An 18,161-nucleotide genomic window follows, 5' to 3' on the forward strand; every position below is an offset into this window, starting at 1 on the left:
GGTGCTTTCCAACTCTAGGGCAACTATTTTAAGAAGCAAATTATGCATTTTAATATACCAAACATATTAAAATGCAGAAAAATAATGCAAAACCACAAGAGTTCATAGAAATTAAGTATGGCTAACCAGCCATGAATAAAGGTGTTTACACGTGATGAAAAACTCAAGAATTCTCACAATATAAACCAGAAAAAAATCCTAATATTTTATTTAAATATTGAACATTTCAAAAGGGAACTGACCAGGGAAATGACCTTCTTCCTTTTAAATTAATATGGGAAATAAAAATACTTAATGACATTAAGTTCTTAAATTTAGAATTCATAAACACTTTTCTTATGTTATTACATACCCATTGCAGCAATACCTGAAAAAAAAATGTATTTTATTTTTATTAAGCTATGCAAAGTAAGATGACAGGATGAAAAAAACTACCAAACTTCTAAGAAATTACAGAAATCACAAGTCGGAATATTCCTCTACAAATTTGCCAGCATTGCGTAGCTCTCAGGGACTTTTATAAGAGTTCTTTTCCAGAGGTACTTTCTCACTTATAAAGACTAGATTCTGGTAAGAGGCCTGTCATTATCCTAGTATAGGTACATAAGTTGTTCTCCTATTAATTCAGAAGTTTAAACAAGCAGAGACGGAGCAATATAATAAGGATTTAGGGCAATTATTTCATTATATCATTTCTTAATTCTACTATGCAAGCTGACCATAAATTGTTCTGATATTGTATAATGCATCTGTATACTTCTGAAAAAAATCAGTGATTTTAAAAAGGAATTGAATTCTGCAGTTGGTATTTCTTCAAAAAGTTAAGCAAAGACTCTGCTAACAATGCCTTACCAAGGATAAAACTACGCTTACAGCAATTACTTTAAAAACACATTTATGACCCATAACTGATGGTAAAGCAATTAATGTGTCCCATTTTTTTCCCCTACATTCCAAGTCAGGCCCAGCACATCCAATACTGAATGTAAGAAATTTAGAAAATTTTTGTAGAAATTATGCTGTAGAAACTATGTTAGTTGAAAATTCACCAATATCAGAAATCAAGGATAGCATCAGACACAAGTTCTGAGAGAAAACTTTAATGACTACGTGGCAGAACAGGGTTAAAAAAGCTCATACACAGATGCTCACTGTACCACCAGTTCATAGTCTCCACCTGACTTGAACTGGCTTTTGCCAATGTACCTACAGTTAACAAAGGACAGCAATACATACATGTAAAGTTACTCCCAAACAGGTATCAAGGCAGACATCCACTGGTGCTAAGCTCGAGATTAGCTGCAGTAAAACCACTCCCAGTAACTACAGAGTTCACCAGAGAACTGACAAAAATAATTTTCAGTATTTTACTTGGGGTGCAGTTAAGTGTTTTTTTTTTTTTTAACTTGCATAATCTGCAGGGAGACAATACCTCCTACGTTGACATAATGTAAATTAATTGAAAAAATAATCACGGCCTATAAAAGTTTTGGGTAACACAAGCGCAGTAACTCCTCAGCTGCGTAGCACCTCGCCACAGGACGCGGTGGTTGCTGAGGCAGCTCCCAGCCCCCCGTGGTGGGGGGGGAACACCTGAGGGCGGCTCTGCCACGCTTCCCGCTTGTGGTCGGTACCCAGGACAACACCTGGGACCGGGAGACCTTTCCCAACGCCGACAACCCACCTCATCCCCCTCCCCACAAACACACCATCCCACAGAGCGCCAGCCCCGCACAACCGCCCCACAACGCCCCCGAAACTGGCGTCGGCGACTGCGCAACGGTCGCCAGCCCCGCGCATACACAGAACGAAACGCTGCCTGCCGGGCTTTCCTCCCGCAGCGCCGCCTCTCATTGGCTACCGAACGCTGCCGAGTGGCTTCGTGCACCTCCGGAAAACCGCCAGAGGCGGGGGTGGCGGGGAGGGGGAGAAAACGGCTCGAGCGCGGCGCGGTGCATTGTGGGGCGGGAGGAGAGTCACCGCTCTGCTAAGGGCCGCCATCTTGTCTGCGGCCGGACTTGCTGCCGCTCTCGGGGCCCGCTCCTCGTCCTCGCCGCGCAGAGCGAGGGGACAGAGAGGGGACGAGGCGCCCGGCCGGCGCTGATGCGCCCGGAGCCTCCCCGTGCCTTCCACGGGCGCTGCTAGCGAAGGGGGCGGGGGTAGTCGGGCGGCCGCCGGCGCGGCCTTTCCTCTCCTCGGCCGGGATGGGCCGGTCCCGCAGCCGCAGCTCGTCCCGCTCCAAGCACACCAAGAGCTCCAAGCACAACAAGAAGAACCGGAGCCGCTCGCGGTCCCGCTCTCGGGAGAAGGAGCGGGCGCGGAAGCGCTCCAAGTCCCGGGAGAGCAAACGCAACCGGCGCCGGGAGTCGCGGTCCCGGTCCCGCTCCAACACGGCCCCCTCCTCCCGCCGCGACCGGGAGCGCGAACGCGAGCGCGCCTCGTCCCCGCCGGACCGCATCGACATCTTCGGGCGCACGGTGAGCAAGCGCAGCAGCTTGGACGAGAAGCAGAAGCGGGAGGAGGAGGAGAAAAAAGCCGAGTTCGAGCGGCAGCGGAAAATGTGAGTGCTGGGCCTGGGCTGGGGGCATCCTGGGGGGGTAAGGGGGAGGGAAGGAAGGAGGTGCGCTTTGCCGTAGTGCCTTTCTCTCCTCGCCTTCCTCCCCCCAGGCTGGAGTCCTTTGCTTATGGGGAAAAGGCGCTTAGGCCCTCTCTGAGGCCTAACTTCTGCCTGTTTTCCCGCCATCCTCCCCTTTCCTAAAGGCTTGTTCTATCAAGTGTGCTAAAGCCGCCCACTCAGAGCGAGAGCCTGCTGCACGTCGCTTCCCTGTCACCCAGACGTGCTGCTCACTTCCTATCTGTCGCTCTGCTGCGTTGCTCTTAAACTTCTTTCTGTCTCTGAGGCCTCCGCTCCCCGCAGGCTTTGTGCTGCACTGCCACACTTTCTGCCCCTCCCCTTCTGTGCGTGGTGCTTATTATGCGTCCAGCGAAGGCATTTAAGAGTTGCCCGTCTTAGGGTTTCAAGAAGTGCTAAGCAACCATTGTTGTAACCTTGCATTTTACTTTACTTTTTTCATTTGTCTTCAAATGGGACAGTGAGATCCAGAGACTTGCTTCATATAAAGCTTTTCCTATTTCAGTTTGCATTGTGGAGAATGTAATAAATTCCTAAAGTCCATAAAGATAAGTAAATCGTGTTTAATGTTGGGTGTACGTTTTAAAGCGAATGTTGGTGTACATTAAAATGTCTAGCAATGTCCTTAAGTTAAGAAAGAGACCTGCAGCAGAGGTAACAATGGATGTAAGAGTTGTGCTAAAGTGATGCTTTTTTGATGCAGCCCTCACTCCTCAGAGCACCAAGTCTAGAGATAGCACTTGTACATGTGAAGCCAACTAGTTCTGTTAATTCTTTGGTGGACATTTGAATTTTATTTCAGCTGTGCTATTCTAAAGAAATACTAATTGTAGTTCAGAAGGTATGATCACCCTGAATTGTCACTTTTTTTTGTCGATAATTTCCTTTGCTAACTTCAGAATTTGAGAGTGATGTCATAAAAACTTAATGTAGCAATACAAATTCCCCCCAAATCATTACATGTTTTTTGAATCATTAACCCAAATTTTGCAGTTTACAGTTTTTTCAGTACCTAAACAAAAAAAAAAAAATCCACACACCTTCGGAATGTGCTTAACAATACGTTTAAAATATTTGATCTGTTTTGCTTCAGTTGAGTGCTTCAATTGAAAGTAGCCTGTTCATTCAATAAGTTTCATGTAGCAACATACATTTCAAGTCTATTTTCTGCTATGTTTTCTATGCAAGTCAGAAAACTTTGAAATTGTACTCATGAAGTCTCTGCAGAACAAATATTTGGTTGATATTGGCAACAGAATAGTAAACTATTGAGTGAGAAGCAGCATTGGAAAAGATTAGACATAGAATTTTGATGTTTCCAAAATGCACTTCAAATTTCAAAAACAATATCAAACAATAAATCTTAATACAGCATACAAGTGTGATATCTGAATTCATTTATAAATTGTGTTACATATACTCAAGTTAGGAAAGAAAATAAGTAATTCCTTGCTGACTGAATTAACTAGCAGACAATTTGTGTATTGAAAGTGACTTTCTTCTAGTGTCTGTTCAAATCTTAACACACAGCCTAACTCCCGATTTTACCTGTAATTATAGTTTTCCATAGCAAAGTTTTCATAAAGATGGTAAATAAGCATTTTTTTTTTCCTCATAAATCTGCTAAATGCTAAGCTTTTATTTTTTTTGCAGATTTTCTAAAATTAGTCTTTAGGAATTAAATGGAGCATACTAAAATATTTTTACATTAATGGCTTCTCTGTTTCCCTGGGATTATTGCTCAGTAAGTCAGGGTGATAAACTTAAATCTGTATATAATGTACTATAAGTGATAAAAAAAGAGTAGTTGATATTCACTACCAAATCGCTGAGGTTCATATCTTTTTTTGTAACTTGATTTTCTTGAGACACCCAGTAAATGGTTAGAAGTATATTGTCGTTATCCATAAGCATAAGGTAGTCTTATAAATGAATTTTGAGAATAGATTTTGATCTTAATCTGTTTCACTTTGTTTTGTTTCCAGTGCTCCAATAAATGTAGTCCTGTATATTGAACAGTTATATTTATAAAACTGTCATTGCCTGTGCTTGTGAAAAGATATATTTGCTCGATTTAGTGGAATACAAATGGAATTTGTGGAGGCGAGAAGAATGAAATCTGTGCAACGCATAGTGCTTAATTTGAGTGCATCATTGATTGCTGAGGATATTTGAAAAGTTACTTTAGGCGTGAGTGTTAGGTTTTTTGTATAACTTTGTACTATCATTATTCAATTAGCTAACTTTTATTCTCATTTTCCTTAATATTAAAGGAAAGCTAAAATAATTGAATAAACAGCTTTATGAAAAACAGATTTCTGTAGAAAAGACTTGTGTATCATTTCAGAACTGTAAAAGTACTCATGACTGAATAAATAATCCTAAGAGGGAAAAATTTTTTTCTGAAAAAATAAAGAATTATTTGGATATAAAGGGTATTAACAGATATATATGTGTGTGTGTGTGTGTGTGTATAAATAAAAAAAACTTTTGACCCCTTCTCCAACTTCCGTCGAAAAAAGGCCCACAAGTTAATGACTTGGCAAAGACATGGGCCTGATGTATTTTTCTGGATACTGATAGGGACCTTCTTTCCCCTCAAAAAAATTAATTCAAGATACTTCGTCACTTTAGAAAAAGAGAGCACTGGCCCAGTGTGTCATTGGAAAAGTTCGCTATCTGCTGAGAAATGGAAGAATAAATTTTGTCTTCTGGGGTTGAATGTTGGGGTTTCCAAAACCTTTCAGTGAGGGAGAGGGACTATGCGTTTGGTTGAAAAGAAGATATGTAAACCATTTCTGAGCTTTTCACCTTGGTATTTCAGCTGACTATGTAGATTTGCAACCTGTACTTCATAATGATAATATGTAAAGTTCTTTTTGTGTGTCTCAGTATAAATAAAATAGAAATATGCAAGAATTATGAAAATGACAGTATATTAGGATACTAACAATGATTGATGTCTTTCTGGTGCTGACAGGCTACAAGATAGGTTTATAAGATTGTTTTGTATTTTATGGAATATTTAAAATGATGGTTCAGTTTCAAGGTTAAAAAAGAGCAGCATTCTCCCCCAAAGCCCGTAATAATCCTAAATGAATAGTGCCATCTGAAACATAGCTATACAGTATTCACTTTGTGTAAAAAGAGCATAGTTAATATTCGGATATCTAATTGCTATACTGTACTGGTGATTACTACCTGGAAGATTTTCTTTCTTCATTTGGTAGTAAACCTGGGAATTGATCTAATCATTCTGTATCCTTTTTAATGAAAACTTAAACAGTGATCAAACTAAGTAATAATGCTGTTGCTAAACATATATAAAGAAAAGCTGACATTTAAAAATGCTTCCAAAATTCAGAACATGAAAAACTGTAAAGGTTGCAAGGATTTATTTAGTGCTTGGTGTTGGTATATTGTGTTTTGGATAATTATGGTGGAAACAGGTTGCTGCAGTAGACAAGTTAGAGGAGAGCTGAAATATTTGAAATTTGATGAGGTATTGGATAAGTAGATTGCAGAAACAACACCTAGAATTCTTACTAAATATTCAAATTATAAAATGTATCACTTCTGATTAGTTTGGTGACACTGAGATCTTTGTTTTAAGACAAGATTTTGCAATATATTACGACTACCTTTGAAACCATGTAAATTCCTAAAGTGTGAAGGATGGCCAAACTTGGTGGAGTGGTGTTCTTTCCCTAAAAACTATGGGTTTTCATATCAAGTAGTAGTATGATAAGCTGTATTCTTTAGCTTAACGGTCTAGAGATAAGGAGCGATATTAAATATGGTATGGTCTTAATGGTCCCTGTGGTTGAAACACAGGTTGCCTGAATGTTCACTACAATACATTCTTCAGTGTAGGGAAAAACATTGAAATATCCAATCTACGTGAGTAAAGCATAAAACTATTAGAAGTTGATTCAGTAGTGTGGTTGGTGCTCTGCATTTGCAAGAGGGCAACCATTTTTATTGATTAAAAAGGTAATCTTCATGTTTGCATTTTCTAGCCGTCAACAAGAAATTGAAGAGAAACTTATAGAGGAAGAAACTGCTCGAAGAGTGGAAGAGCTTGTGGCTAAACGTGTAGAAGAAGAGTTGGAGAAACGGAAGGATGAGATTGAGCGAGAGGTTCTCCGCAGGGTGGAAGAGGCTAAGCGCATCATGGAAAAACAGTTGCTCGAAGAACTCGAGCGACAGCGACAAGCTGAACTTGCAGCACAAAAAGCCAGAGAGGTAACGCTCGGTCGTTTGGAAAGTAGAGACAGTCCATGGCAAAACTTTCAGTGTCGGTTTGTGCCTCCTGTTCGGTTCAGAAAGAGATGGAATACTGCAAATCTAATTCCCTTCTCGTATAAACTTGCATTGCTGCGAAACTTAATTTTTAGCCTATTCAGAGGAGCTCACTGATACTTAAACAGTTATTCTCCTAAAACCTGAACAAGGATACTTGATTTTTAATGGAACTGACCTACATATTTCAGAATTGTTTGAAACTTTTGCCATGGCTGCAGGATTTATCAACGGTCCTTTCTTTTTTGGGGAAGGGTATTAAAAATCTGTAATTATGTATCCTTCATTTGTTTCATTTTGTTTACCTAGACTGTAAGAGGCTTTTGCCTTCAGTCAGGCAAAGAGCAGGGTCCAGCACTGAGCTGCAGTACCTGTCTTTAACGAATAGGTTTCTTACTCTCCATTCAAAACAAACATTTTCCTTGAGCATACATTGGACTAATTCTGGAACTTCGAGCATAAGCCCATCCACGTCTTCACGAAGGATCTATGTCCAAATCATTATTTCCATTTTTAATATCTACTAACAATTCCTTTTTTCCCTAGAAGTTATAAAAGAGCAGGTTGCCCATGTCTGAAGGCAAGCTGAACATGTGACTTGGGTTGTGTTTTTTTTTAATCAGCAGCTGGAGCAGAAGCTGAAAATGTCTTTCTGTGAGACAGTAATTTGCTACTAAAGGCTTTGCCTGCCTGCCTGCACCAGTCATTCCAGGATCCAGAAATGTCAAGACAAACTTTAAATTGTGTGAAGAAAATTTACAGTAAACAGTCGTGTGTCAAGCACCTTTTTTACTCTGCACTTCATGTACAGTTTATTTTAAATGAATATATTGATTGGCTTACAAAAGGAGAGATAGTAGCAATGAAGATTTACCCTTCATCTTAAATGTGACCTGTCTGTCACAGTCTTTAAAATTAAAAAAAAAAGTTACAACAAATATTAGGGATATTAAATAACATTTTTTTGTAAGTTCAAACCTTGACTGTAAAGGAATTGAAGTTGAATTTAGACATTTAGATGTGTATATTCAGCAAATGCTTTATATATACAGGTTTTTGTTTGATCAGATTGATGAATTTTTTTTTTTTTTAAGTATTTTTGCTATAGTCAATATGATGTGGAGATGCCCCATCAGTTCTTTGCAATGCAGAATAAACTTCCATGCCTGGAGTGAAGTGTGCTAGCTAGTAGCTGGTTACTAGTCATAGTAAGAAGTTTTCTCTTCGTATGCTTGCTTTGTTCATATTAACTTTTTTTTCTTACACAGACACAAACCTCTGGCTAACTTTAAATCTTCCAAATATTCAAATAATTTGGATATATATTATGTGAACTGAAACACCTCAAAATCTTTCACGCAGTCTTCATATTTATGGGTTGCATAAAAGAGTTCCATAAAATTCACCAAGAAAACAACAATTACAAGGCGTTATTTCCTGATCTTGCCTTTCCTGGATTCCAGAATTCCAAGTTCAGACTGCAAATGACAGTTTCATCTGTCTTAAAATTGTCAAAATATTGAATGTTAAGTCCATTCTCCCCATGAAGGAAGCCCATAGCTCCATGAAGTATGGATTACCATTTGTATTTTTCACTAACAGTAAATGTATTTTTCTTATTAATTGTTTGCCTTAGGAATGATTTACATATTTTTGTTCCTTCCTATCATAAACATCTGCATTCCTCAGCTCAGCCTTCCTTGTATGTTGTTTCTTTATAAATGGTTGAGCTGCTGATGCAGGTATTGCCAAGCTAACAGTACAAATCATTTTAAAGAGGAAGCTGGCGCGTATGGCAGCCGAGGAGCACACTCTGCAGGACACTGGACAAGACAGTAAATATTCAACTTTTAATGCTGATTAAAGGAGTATAGGTAAAGAATACGTAGGTATACTTAATTGGTGAGACAAACTATTCACTTTATTTATATTTTATATATTACTTTTTAATTTGGTAAATACTATCGAGTTTTTGTAGTTGTCCTTGTTGATTTGTGTGATATTAAAATTGTAGTAATAAACTGTCAGGATTCTGTGCTTAGGGAGGGTTTAGTTGGTTGCTGTTTGGACTGGGCGGGGATGATTTAAATTTAGTATGAGAGATGAGACCAGTTTTAGTGGCTGCACAATGTACTGTTGTGAGACAAGATAGGTGGCTGTAAAGCTGCCACTTTAAGTCAGTTCACGAAAGAATTCTGAGAAAGATTAGTGACATACGGAGTTGAATGTTATACTTTACTAACATCTTGCCCTGTCCTCCCGTTTAGGAAGAAGAGCGTGCAAAGCGTGAGGAACTAGAGCGAATACTAGAAGAGAATAATCGAAAAATTGCAGAAGCACAAGCTAAACTGGTATGTAAAGACGCAGTTAACAGTTTTATAGAGGAATACAGGTCTCTCTGCCTGATTTGCAACACAATTAAAATAAGCAAATCAAAGCTTTCTAGAGTTTAACTTCTCTGTTGCCGGTTATGTCGGTAGCAGTGCTCTGTTTTCCTTGAGAATAAGAGACCAGACCCTTAGTAATAACATTAGTCTGAAGAAATACTACTAGTCATTTATTAATTTGGAGGAAGATTGCTGCCTTCGTTATTTAAAAAAAAATATGTTTTTAACTGTATCTTATGGGGAAGGTTGAAATGAATTTGCAAACATACTCAGCTTCTAGAACAGAAATAACTTATTCTACCTTGTTGAGCAGGACAAGTATAAACTGGATTTGAGACTAGGATAAGGTTGATAATGCGAAGTGCTGAAAGAGAATTTCAACATGTGCTTAAAACTTCTAAGTTATGAAAGTCCATCTTATGTTGATCTCCAAAATTATTTAAGCAGGTTGCTTCTTCATGCAAATGTTCAGTATCACTTAGCTGATTCTAATCAATTCACGATAAACCAAACTAAGCTTTTTTTTAAATCCTGTTTGAATTTTATCAGTTTCAATTGCTGAAGTGTTTATAACCTTCTCAAGTAAGTATGATGTTTCTTAAAACTGCTTAAGCTACGTCTCCTTCAGATCACGCTCTCCACTGGTGTTTGTGCTTTATCCTTTTCCCAACCTTATACGGGGGGAACAGGATAATAAGGAAATCTGTTAAATGGTGTAATTAACAAAATAAGATTCAGAAGACCACCTACCTTTAGAAGACCATTGGAGTAGCTGTAAGAATCTTAAGTCAGTGTAAAGACTGACCTTGTTACAAATCAAATAGAAATCGCTTTGAATTAGGAGGGTCTTATAGATAGATCTCGGAGGTGGGAGACCTTTGTTTGAAGGTCTGTTATTTCATTATATTATGACTTCATCTGACATGACAGGTGTCAGGAAGATTTCTCTATTTATACACTGATTTTCGTATTTAAAATGTAATGCGTTGTTTGCATAGCAATGCTGAAAAACATTGAAGTAAGCATTCAAGGTTTTGATAATGTTAGCTATGAATGTAAAAAGTTTCAGCGTTTCTTCTAAACTCACTTTGTCACCATTTTATAAATAGTTCCATTGAACCAGCTATGGCATCTAGCTCAAGTATGCTTGCAGTATGCAGGATTGGATATTGGATACAGACTTGTAAATTGCTGTTATGACTGCAAAACATGTTGGCCTAAATTCTACCATTTTCATATGTAGGCTGAAGAACAATTGAAAATTGTTGAAGAACAAAGAAAGATTCATGAGGAGAGGATGAAACTAGAACAAGAGAGGCAACGTCAGCAAAAGGAAGAGCAAAAAATTATCTTGGGCAAAGGAAAGTCTAGGCCAAAACTGTCCTTCTCGCTAAAGAGCCAGGATTAAATTGCAACTCTGAACTCTTACAAGGAAAAAAAAAAAAAGGAAACAAAAAACAATAACAACAAAAACTTTGTATGGTAGCTTCATGTTGAAGTGGTTTTTTTTCTCTCAATTTTTTTTGTCTTTTTTTGAAAGTCTGGAAAGTTAGCTTGTTCTAATAGGGGCTGTGCTCTGCAATTCTTAATTTTTTTTAAACTTCCATTAAGTTAAACCCTTATCAGATCATTGTTGCCTTTTAGAGGGAAATCTGTTCTCATACGTTTTGTTTATGTATTAGTGGTCTGAAAGATCAGGTCACTATGAATGGTGGATGATCTGATAAGGTTTTACTTGACCTACTCATCAGAGTTTGACTCTGATAATTGACAAAACTTTATACTGGGTATTGCTGACTCCCCTTTTTTTTTTTTTTTTTTAAGTCAGTAAATACATGAGTAAATTGCCATGGTATTACTGGACCTCTGTGGCTTACTGTTAAATCAGTGTCCTATGATACTGTCCCATTGTTGCGCTTGATGTTCCTGATACAGGTAAGGAAATAGTTTGTCATTTCTGCTATGAATACATAGAGAGAGTTCAGTATTGTCTCTGTTAGATTTGTTTTTATTACATTGACAGCGTTCAACCAGCGTTCCCCGTTGTGTAAATAAACCAATTTGCTGAATAAAGTGAAAGTCTTAAATTCATATGTTTAAGTAAATTTTTTTAGTACACTTCTATAAACAGCTGTAAGTGACAATTCACATTATTAAATTCAAGACTATAGTGGTATTTTTTTAATTTTGCTTTAAACTATTGTGGCTTCTCCTACTTAAAATGCAAAATTACACACAGTAAAAAAATCCCTGCAGTTGTGAATGTTTTTAATGGCTGCTGCTGTTTTCATGAATGTTGTTTTTTTTCTTCTGACAGAGACTTATTTCAACTGTAGTATCGTGTTTAAACAGCTGTATGGCTTACTGCACCCACACCAATACTTCAGTATCTAATCCCCTTCAGTTTGCCTCATAATATAGTATATTGTTATAAGTGAAGATCATTACCATATAATAAATCTGATGGATCCTAAAGGATTTAAAAAATTAAATTTTTCCCCCCCAAAGGAAAACAGAAAGTAAGACTCTGTTTAAATGTATTGTTTTAGCCAGAAAGCAACTGTTACGCATATACAAGATCTTGTTGAATGTTACCCACTTGTATGTACAGGTTTTATTTTGAAAAATACAGATTGAAAACTATATATAGAATCCCCTTTTTGTTTACAATTCTTCTACCAAAACCTGGATTACTATGTCTTCTCCAGTTTTAAAACTTTTTTCCTGTTGGTATGCAACATCTGTAGTAAACATAGGATGACAAGTATCAGTAGTTGCCTGAGCATTGGAATGTTGCTGGACAAAGATGGAAATAATTCCTGATATTCCCTACGGATCTGTTTCTGTAGATTTGGCAAATTAAATGTGAGAGCAAGTTGAGTGTGTCACTGACAGCAATACATTCAATATGCTTTGTATGAAACCTGGGCTTTGGGGCAGATTGATGTGTATCTCTTTGTCCAGTATGTCAAGAAAAAAATGCAAAGAGTAAAATACCTACACTATTACTGTATTTAAATTTGTCTCTATATATTGTATTACAAGAGAAGGTTGAAGGTTGCTTAATGCATAAAAACAAAAACTGAAGCCAAATAAATTGTGTACGTGACCTGTTGGCAGGAGCAGGTTGTATTTAAAGCTCAACTGATACCTGTATTTCTAAAACAGAAAACAACCCCTGTTCCCTTAAGAGAAACAAGCTATTAAAAGTCAATACTCAAACAGACCTACGCATTTTTGTTTCCTCTCCTCTTCTAAAAGTGAGAAGTTACATTCTCATACAAGCAGCTCTGGGGTATTAGGCTTTTATGTTCTACGTCACCAACTTGCTGTCAAATAGTAGTTGTTCTTTATACTTAACCTCTCCAAGCTTAAGTCACAATTTTATTTCCGTTCACACATTTAGGACTACTCCGTAGACAAAGTCCACAGTCAGAATTAGCCCCTTCCACAATTCCACAGCTTCTTATGTGTGATTCCTTCTCCCGTCTCTCAAAAAAGTAAAAACAGCTACATTTTTTTTGGTGTGGAGGGAGGTGGGCAGAAATATAGTCAGTAAAAACCACTGTCTTTAATGTCTTAAAACACTCTTTAGTTGTTAGCATTTTACAGACCTGGAATGGGTGTATCTTGTATTTGCATTGTTCTGGGGTTTTCTTTCTTTTTAAATTACTCTGGGACCTCTGGGATATTGTTGATTTCTAGGGAAATAACTCTCACTTTGGAAGGGGGGTAAACTGACATTTAATGGTAAGAACTTCAGATGTTCTCATTTTCCTCTGATACTCATCTAATGCAAAGTATGTTAGAATGTGGACATGTATTTAGGTAATGATTAAACAGTGTAAGCTTGCATGTGTGTCAGTTTCCATGAAGATACTAGTTTACCCAGAAAACTTGCTGAAACTGCTGTTAGAATGTGTCAGTTGTTTGGTTTTTATTTAATTTGTTTTATCTTCTTACAGTTTGAACTTTAAATTTACAATTGTTGGTTACTCTAGCAGGTTTGTTGTACCATTTTTTTGTTCCCCCTCTCCACAGTGAGATGGGTAAGCATTTTTTTGTTGCCACCTGCCTTGAGCAGTAGTCAGTTTCTGTACCTGATAACAGAGGAGAGCTTAGTTTTTCTTAACCCTGTTCATAAATGTCCTGGAGAATTATTTTAATACCAGACAATGCTGCCATCCGGCAGATGCAGGAAAAGTAGAAGACAAGACAGCATTATCCTAGCATATCTGTATTTCATAATGGAAAGTTACACTGGAGATTAAACTTCCTATGTCCGTTATCGTTATTTTTCCAAGTACATGTGGAAGGCTGACTGCTGTGAAATGTATTGGAGAGCTGGTGTCCTTGACGCTGCTCAAAGCATTTTGGTTGGTGAGATGTCTTAAGCTGCCAAGCAGTGGCACACCTACATGTAGAAAAAAGATTCCAGTATTAACTTACTAAAGTATCAATACTTCATCTATTATCTTGTTTTTTTAAAAGTGTATGTCTTCATCATCTCTCCTTTTCTCTTAATCTTTGTGCTAGCTCGTAAACCTTGACCTTTCTGTTGCCCTTGCTGGCCTGAGGATCAGAAACCCACCTTCCCCGTGCTATTAACGCACCCTCTTAAGATATTTGAGTGTTTCTCTGCTGTTCTAAAAGTGTACCCCAACCATGGAGAGGTCTCTTAGAATTGTTTGTGATTTGCTTTTAACTGCATGAAATGTTGTGTTAAACGTTTTCAGGGTATTTGGGATGTGTACTTTGGCAAGTGGGAGGAAAATGATTAGCTGTGCTCTTGTAGGGTGTCAAGTGCAAGTTCAGGTGAAATTCAAGTTGATGAATACATTTCAGTTTGCACTGCAGAGGTGATTTATTTCAGAAGGAGAATTGTAAAGTAGTCTGTGTGCCGAAGGCCCTTTCCAATAAGGGAAATGGTAGAAGTGCCCAGGCTCAAACAGTTTTGGACTAAGTCCTGTCCAAGTGGAGCAGAACCATGACTTTTTCATGCATCTCTGTTTCATTTTCATGCTAGTACCACCAAATGCATGCATGTCGGGGTTATCCACCTCTTCCAATGCCAGCTGAGGAGGGCTCAGTCTTCATTGATATTTCCATACAAAACAAGCTTATTTTTGCTATCACCTTTCCCAGACTGTGACACGTAGAACCAAGGGCTATGCTGGCTCAGTGGTCAGCAATGTACAAAGAAACATAAACCTTTATACAAAGACTGGTAAGATAGCAGAAGTGTGGTCCCTGGTCTTGTTTCCTACCCTATACCGCAAATAAATAAGAATTTTTGTTCTCACTGAATGCTAGTGAGAATCAGTATAAAAATACATCAAGGACTGAAATGCACTTTTAGGATGTACCAACTTCTCTGATTTTTATTTCAAGGGTGCTTGAATTCTATGGCTATATTTAGGAGCAGCCAAGGTCCTTTTCTAAAGAGCTATGGTTAACCAAAATTGTGGTTATAAAACAGACACGGAGAAGACAAAAAACATCTAGATATACATTAACACCATTACAATGTATCTTCTGTATTTGCGGTAGAGTTAATGTTATTTTAGGAGCTTCTTCAAGTATCTAGCATGCTTGGCCTTTTGTACAGACAGTAAAAACTCTGTTTAAATCACTTTTTAAAAGTGTCAATAACCTGCTTTTATTTGTCATTAGATTTGGCAATGCTCTTCAGTTATATCTTTACCACTTTGACATTGGTGAATTTTCATGTAACAACGAATGAAGGTGGGGTTTCCCTCTTAAAAATTTACATTTATAAGACCCTGTCCCACGTATTCTCATTCCCGACGCTTAGACTGATGTTTAAAAAAGAATCGAGGATCGCGGCCCCAGTCCCGCTCCCGTTCCGATTGACTGTCTTTTTGTCGCGGGTTTCTTAGGATCAGGGCAAATAGTTATTGTTAGTAGTGCCCGCATCGCTGCCGGAAAGAAGCCAAAACGAATTATTCCGGGATAAACCCGACTTTTTTTGCCGTAAGGCTGGCGGAAGTAGAGGAAATAAAGGTTTGCGGAGTGCAAGTGGCAGAGTCCTGATTTATTTTTTTCCCCCTTGAAGGTAACGCTCACCCAGCAGCTCCGTCCGTCCGTCCATCCATCCATCCCTGTCCGCGGACCACTCCTGCCGGCAAGGGCAGGCCGGGCGCAGGGGGACCTCGGGGTCGCTCCCCACGGCGCCAGCAGGATTTGCTCCCCCCTGCAGCCCGGCCCTCGCCGCTCGGTCTAGCAGCAAACCTTCCCCGCGAATCCCGAAATCCCTCGCCGTGCGCCTTCCCCGTCAAACAGCCCCTGCAGAAGACCGCTTCCGCGGCCGCAGCTCTACTGCTAACTTCGTGTTTTGCCTTTTTTTTTTTTTTTTTTTTCCCCACGGATTATTTCATCTCGCCCCTCCCTCCCGCCCCAGCCCGCAGCCTCTCCATCCCTCCTTGTCCGCGCCCCGCTCCTGCGAGATGCTCGGCGGCTGGGCACGGCTCCCCCGACCCCCTATGTCAAAAGGGGGGACCCGAGGAGAGCAGCGACTCGTTCTCTGGGTTTCTTAGCTGCTGCTGGGGTCAGCTCAGGAATAACTTTTGCTCCGCGTCCCTACTGCGCGGTGATTTTATTCACGCGGGTTTTTATAGCGAGCATCGTGGGGATGCTGAAGAGTAGATTACAACAGCTGTATTTACGTAAAATGATTAGCCGCTGGACAATAGGAGTCAGGGGATATATTTAGCCACGGGAGGATATTTTCAGACAATACCAGGGCTCTTCATTTCCTCTGGTTTACTTAAAGCAAGGATACGGCGAGTTAGAGGTCACAGTTTACTCACAGCTTTTACAAAACACCGCCCGTAATCTTTCACTTCAAAACAAACAGAAGCAGCAGCGTTACAAAAAAAAAAAAAAAAAAAAAAAAAAAAAAGTAAAGCTGATTTGCACCTCTCTGTTGCTAGAAGCATTTATCGGGCTCCCCGTTTGCCTTGGCTCCCGCCTGGCCGCACACCACCCGTTTGTTTAAAAGTTGAATAATTAAGTACTTCTCTCTCTCCCTCGCTGGCGAAGGTATCCTTTGATGCCCCTCGATGTGCATAGATACGCAAGCCCTGTCTCCCACATGAGTGCTAAGTCTCCCGCCTGGGAATCAGATCCTATTCCACCAAATTGCGTCGCCGGATCTGCAATTCCTTCCCCGCCGCAAATTAAATTGAATTAAGCAGTTTGCTTAAAACGTATTCGATGTTTTGCGCGAAAAGGAAACTGCTTGCCTTGTTTCCTTGAGTGGTAGATTGCATTAGGGAGCCACCAGACGCAATTAGCGCAAAAGCTATGGGCCATCGAGCGCGCCTCAAAACCCTTTTTCCTTCTGTTGCGGGCGAGGGGAGCGGTCCCTGCCAGCGGTGCTTTGGGGAAAAGAAAGGGGAGAGCGATCGTTTTCTTCCAAATTGATCGGGGAAAGAAAGGATTTGGGCAGCCGTTTCCCTCCTACGGTCTGCTTCGCGTTCGCCTCAATGCCGGACGAGCACCGCCGCTAACCCGGTTTTTAAATAAATGCCAGTGGTACTCCGGGAATGAAATTAGACCGAATTGGCTCTTTATTAGAGTCTTTTGCTGCACGTTCTTTGCCTGCTTGAAATAAAAGGCTGGGAAATGACCGAAAGAGCGCCGTAATTTCCTGGGATTTAACTTTTAATCCTTTCTGCAGATACTGTTTTGGCAAAGAAATCCCTGCTGGAAGAAATTCGCTAAGCCCCTCCGTTTTTACGGGAGCGGCCGTGACATTACACACCCAGGATTTACCCGGGGTACGGCTCTGGGCGCGGACCATTCCCCAGTGCCACAGCCCGGGGCAAGCGCTGTTGGCTCCTTATCCCCAACTACCGGCCAATTTTTTTTTGGGGGGGGGGGGGCATGAAGGGAACCGCGTGGGCGCCGGCGGAGGACGGGACGCGAGGGCTCCGCGGCCGGGGGCCGGCCGAGGGGACCCCCCGTCCCCCTCCGAGGGCTGCCACCGGCCGCTAGTGGGAGCTGTGGCCCCGTGGAAGTGCCGCGGGAGCCGCAGGGCGCCGGGCACCGAGCGCGGCGGCGGCGGGGGCGCGGCGCCCCCTCCCCGGCTCTCTCCGCAACCCCCGCCTCGGGACCTCCGGGGAAGCACTTCCAGCCTTGTCCGGGCCTAAGAACGAATAAAATAATAATAAAATAATATTGATACCGACAAGAAGTAAAAGGGCCAGGTGCCGGGGAGGTGTGCGGGGGTGTGAAAAGAAGCCGGATCCTAAAATTCCCTCCCATCGTCCCCCGTGAGTGTGGCGGGGAGGAAAGCGGCGCTGAGCGGCGGCCGGGGGACGGCGAGGGAAGCCGGTGCCGAGCCGGGGGGGCTGAGCCGAGGCCAAGTCCTGCGGGCTCAGGGGCGGCCCGGGGCCGATCGCCCAGCACGGCCAAACTTTGCGGAGCCGCAGACGGCGTGGGCAGGGCCGGCGGGGCACCGGAGGGGCACGGCAGGATGAGGCCCGCAGCCCCGCTCCCCACCGAGTGCCCGGCCCTTTAGACGGAAGCGTGCTCAATTTTAGCCAAGACTTTTTTTTTTTTTTCATTTTTTTCCCCAATCTCTCTCGTTTTCCTCATTCTCGCCCCACGCAGCTAAAAAGCGACTCGAAGCGAGCGGGCTTCTCCCTCTCCCCGCCGGCCTCCCCCGGACCGTGGGGGGGGTGTTACGGGGCCCGGCGGGGGGTGCACAGCCGGGGTGGGTGTTACAGCCGGGGGGTGTTACCTGCCGGCTCGGCACGGCACGGCACGGCACGGCACGGCACGGCTCGGCCCCGCCCGCCGCGGCGGCGGCGGTA

The 18,161-nt window shown here is 41.3% G+C and overlaps 1 protein-coding gene and 1 long non-coding RNA gene across 4 annotated transcripts; one reads left to right on the forward strand and one right to left on the reverse strand.

Annotated features, from left to right (window-relative positions):
• Positions 1 to 1,944: 1,944 nt before the first annotated feature.
• On the forward strand, positions 1,945 to 12,547 carry ARGLU1 (arginine and glutamate rich 1). Of its 3 annotated transcripts, none has more exons than XR_013945157.1 (4): positions 1,945 to 2,560; positions 6,652 to 8,769; positions 9,202 to 9,285; positions 10,565 to 12,547. XR_013945157.1 is itself a non-coding variant. In XM_080576767.1 (4 exons), exons 1-4 carry the CDS (start codon positions 2,205 to 2,207, stop codon positions 10,727 to 10,729), a joined length of 831 nt encoding a protein of 276 aa, XP_080432893.1. In that variant the 5' UTR covers positions 1,945 to 2,204; the 3' UTR covers positions 10,730 to 12,547. The 3 variants fall into 3 exon arrangements, 1 of the variants encoding a protein (XP_080432893.1); XR_013945158.1 differs by having other exon boundaries at positions 6,652 to 6,877; positions 8,712 to 9,285; positions 10,565 to 10,712; XM_080576767.1 differs by having other exon boundaries at positions 6,652 to 6,877.
• On the reverse strand, positions 10,585 to 18,109 carry LOC308188111. The gene is made up of 2 exons (XR_013945171.1): positions 15,409 to 18,109; positions 10,585 to 13,735 (listed from the first exon to the last, which is right to left on the reverse strand). It is a non-coding gene; the product is annotated as an uncharacterized lncRNA (long non-coding RNA).
• Positions 18,110 to 18,161: the final 52 nt, after the last annotated feature.

The sequence above is a fragment of the Anser brachyrhynchus genome, assembly GCF_964034855.1.
Source record: "Anser brachyrhynchus genome assembly, chromosome: 1".
Taxonomy (NCBI): Eukaryota; Metazoa; Chordata; class Aves; order Anseriformes; family Anatidae; genus Anser; species Anser brachyrhynchus.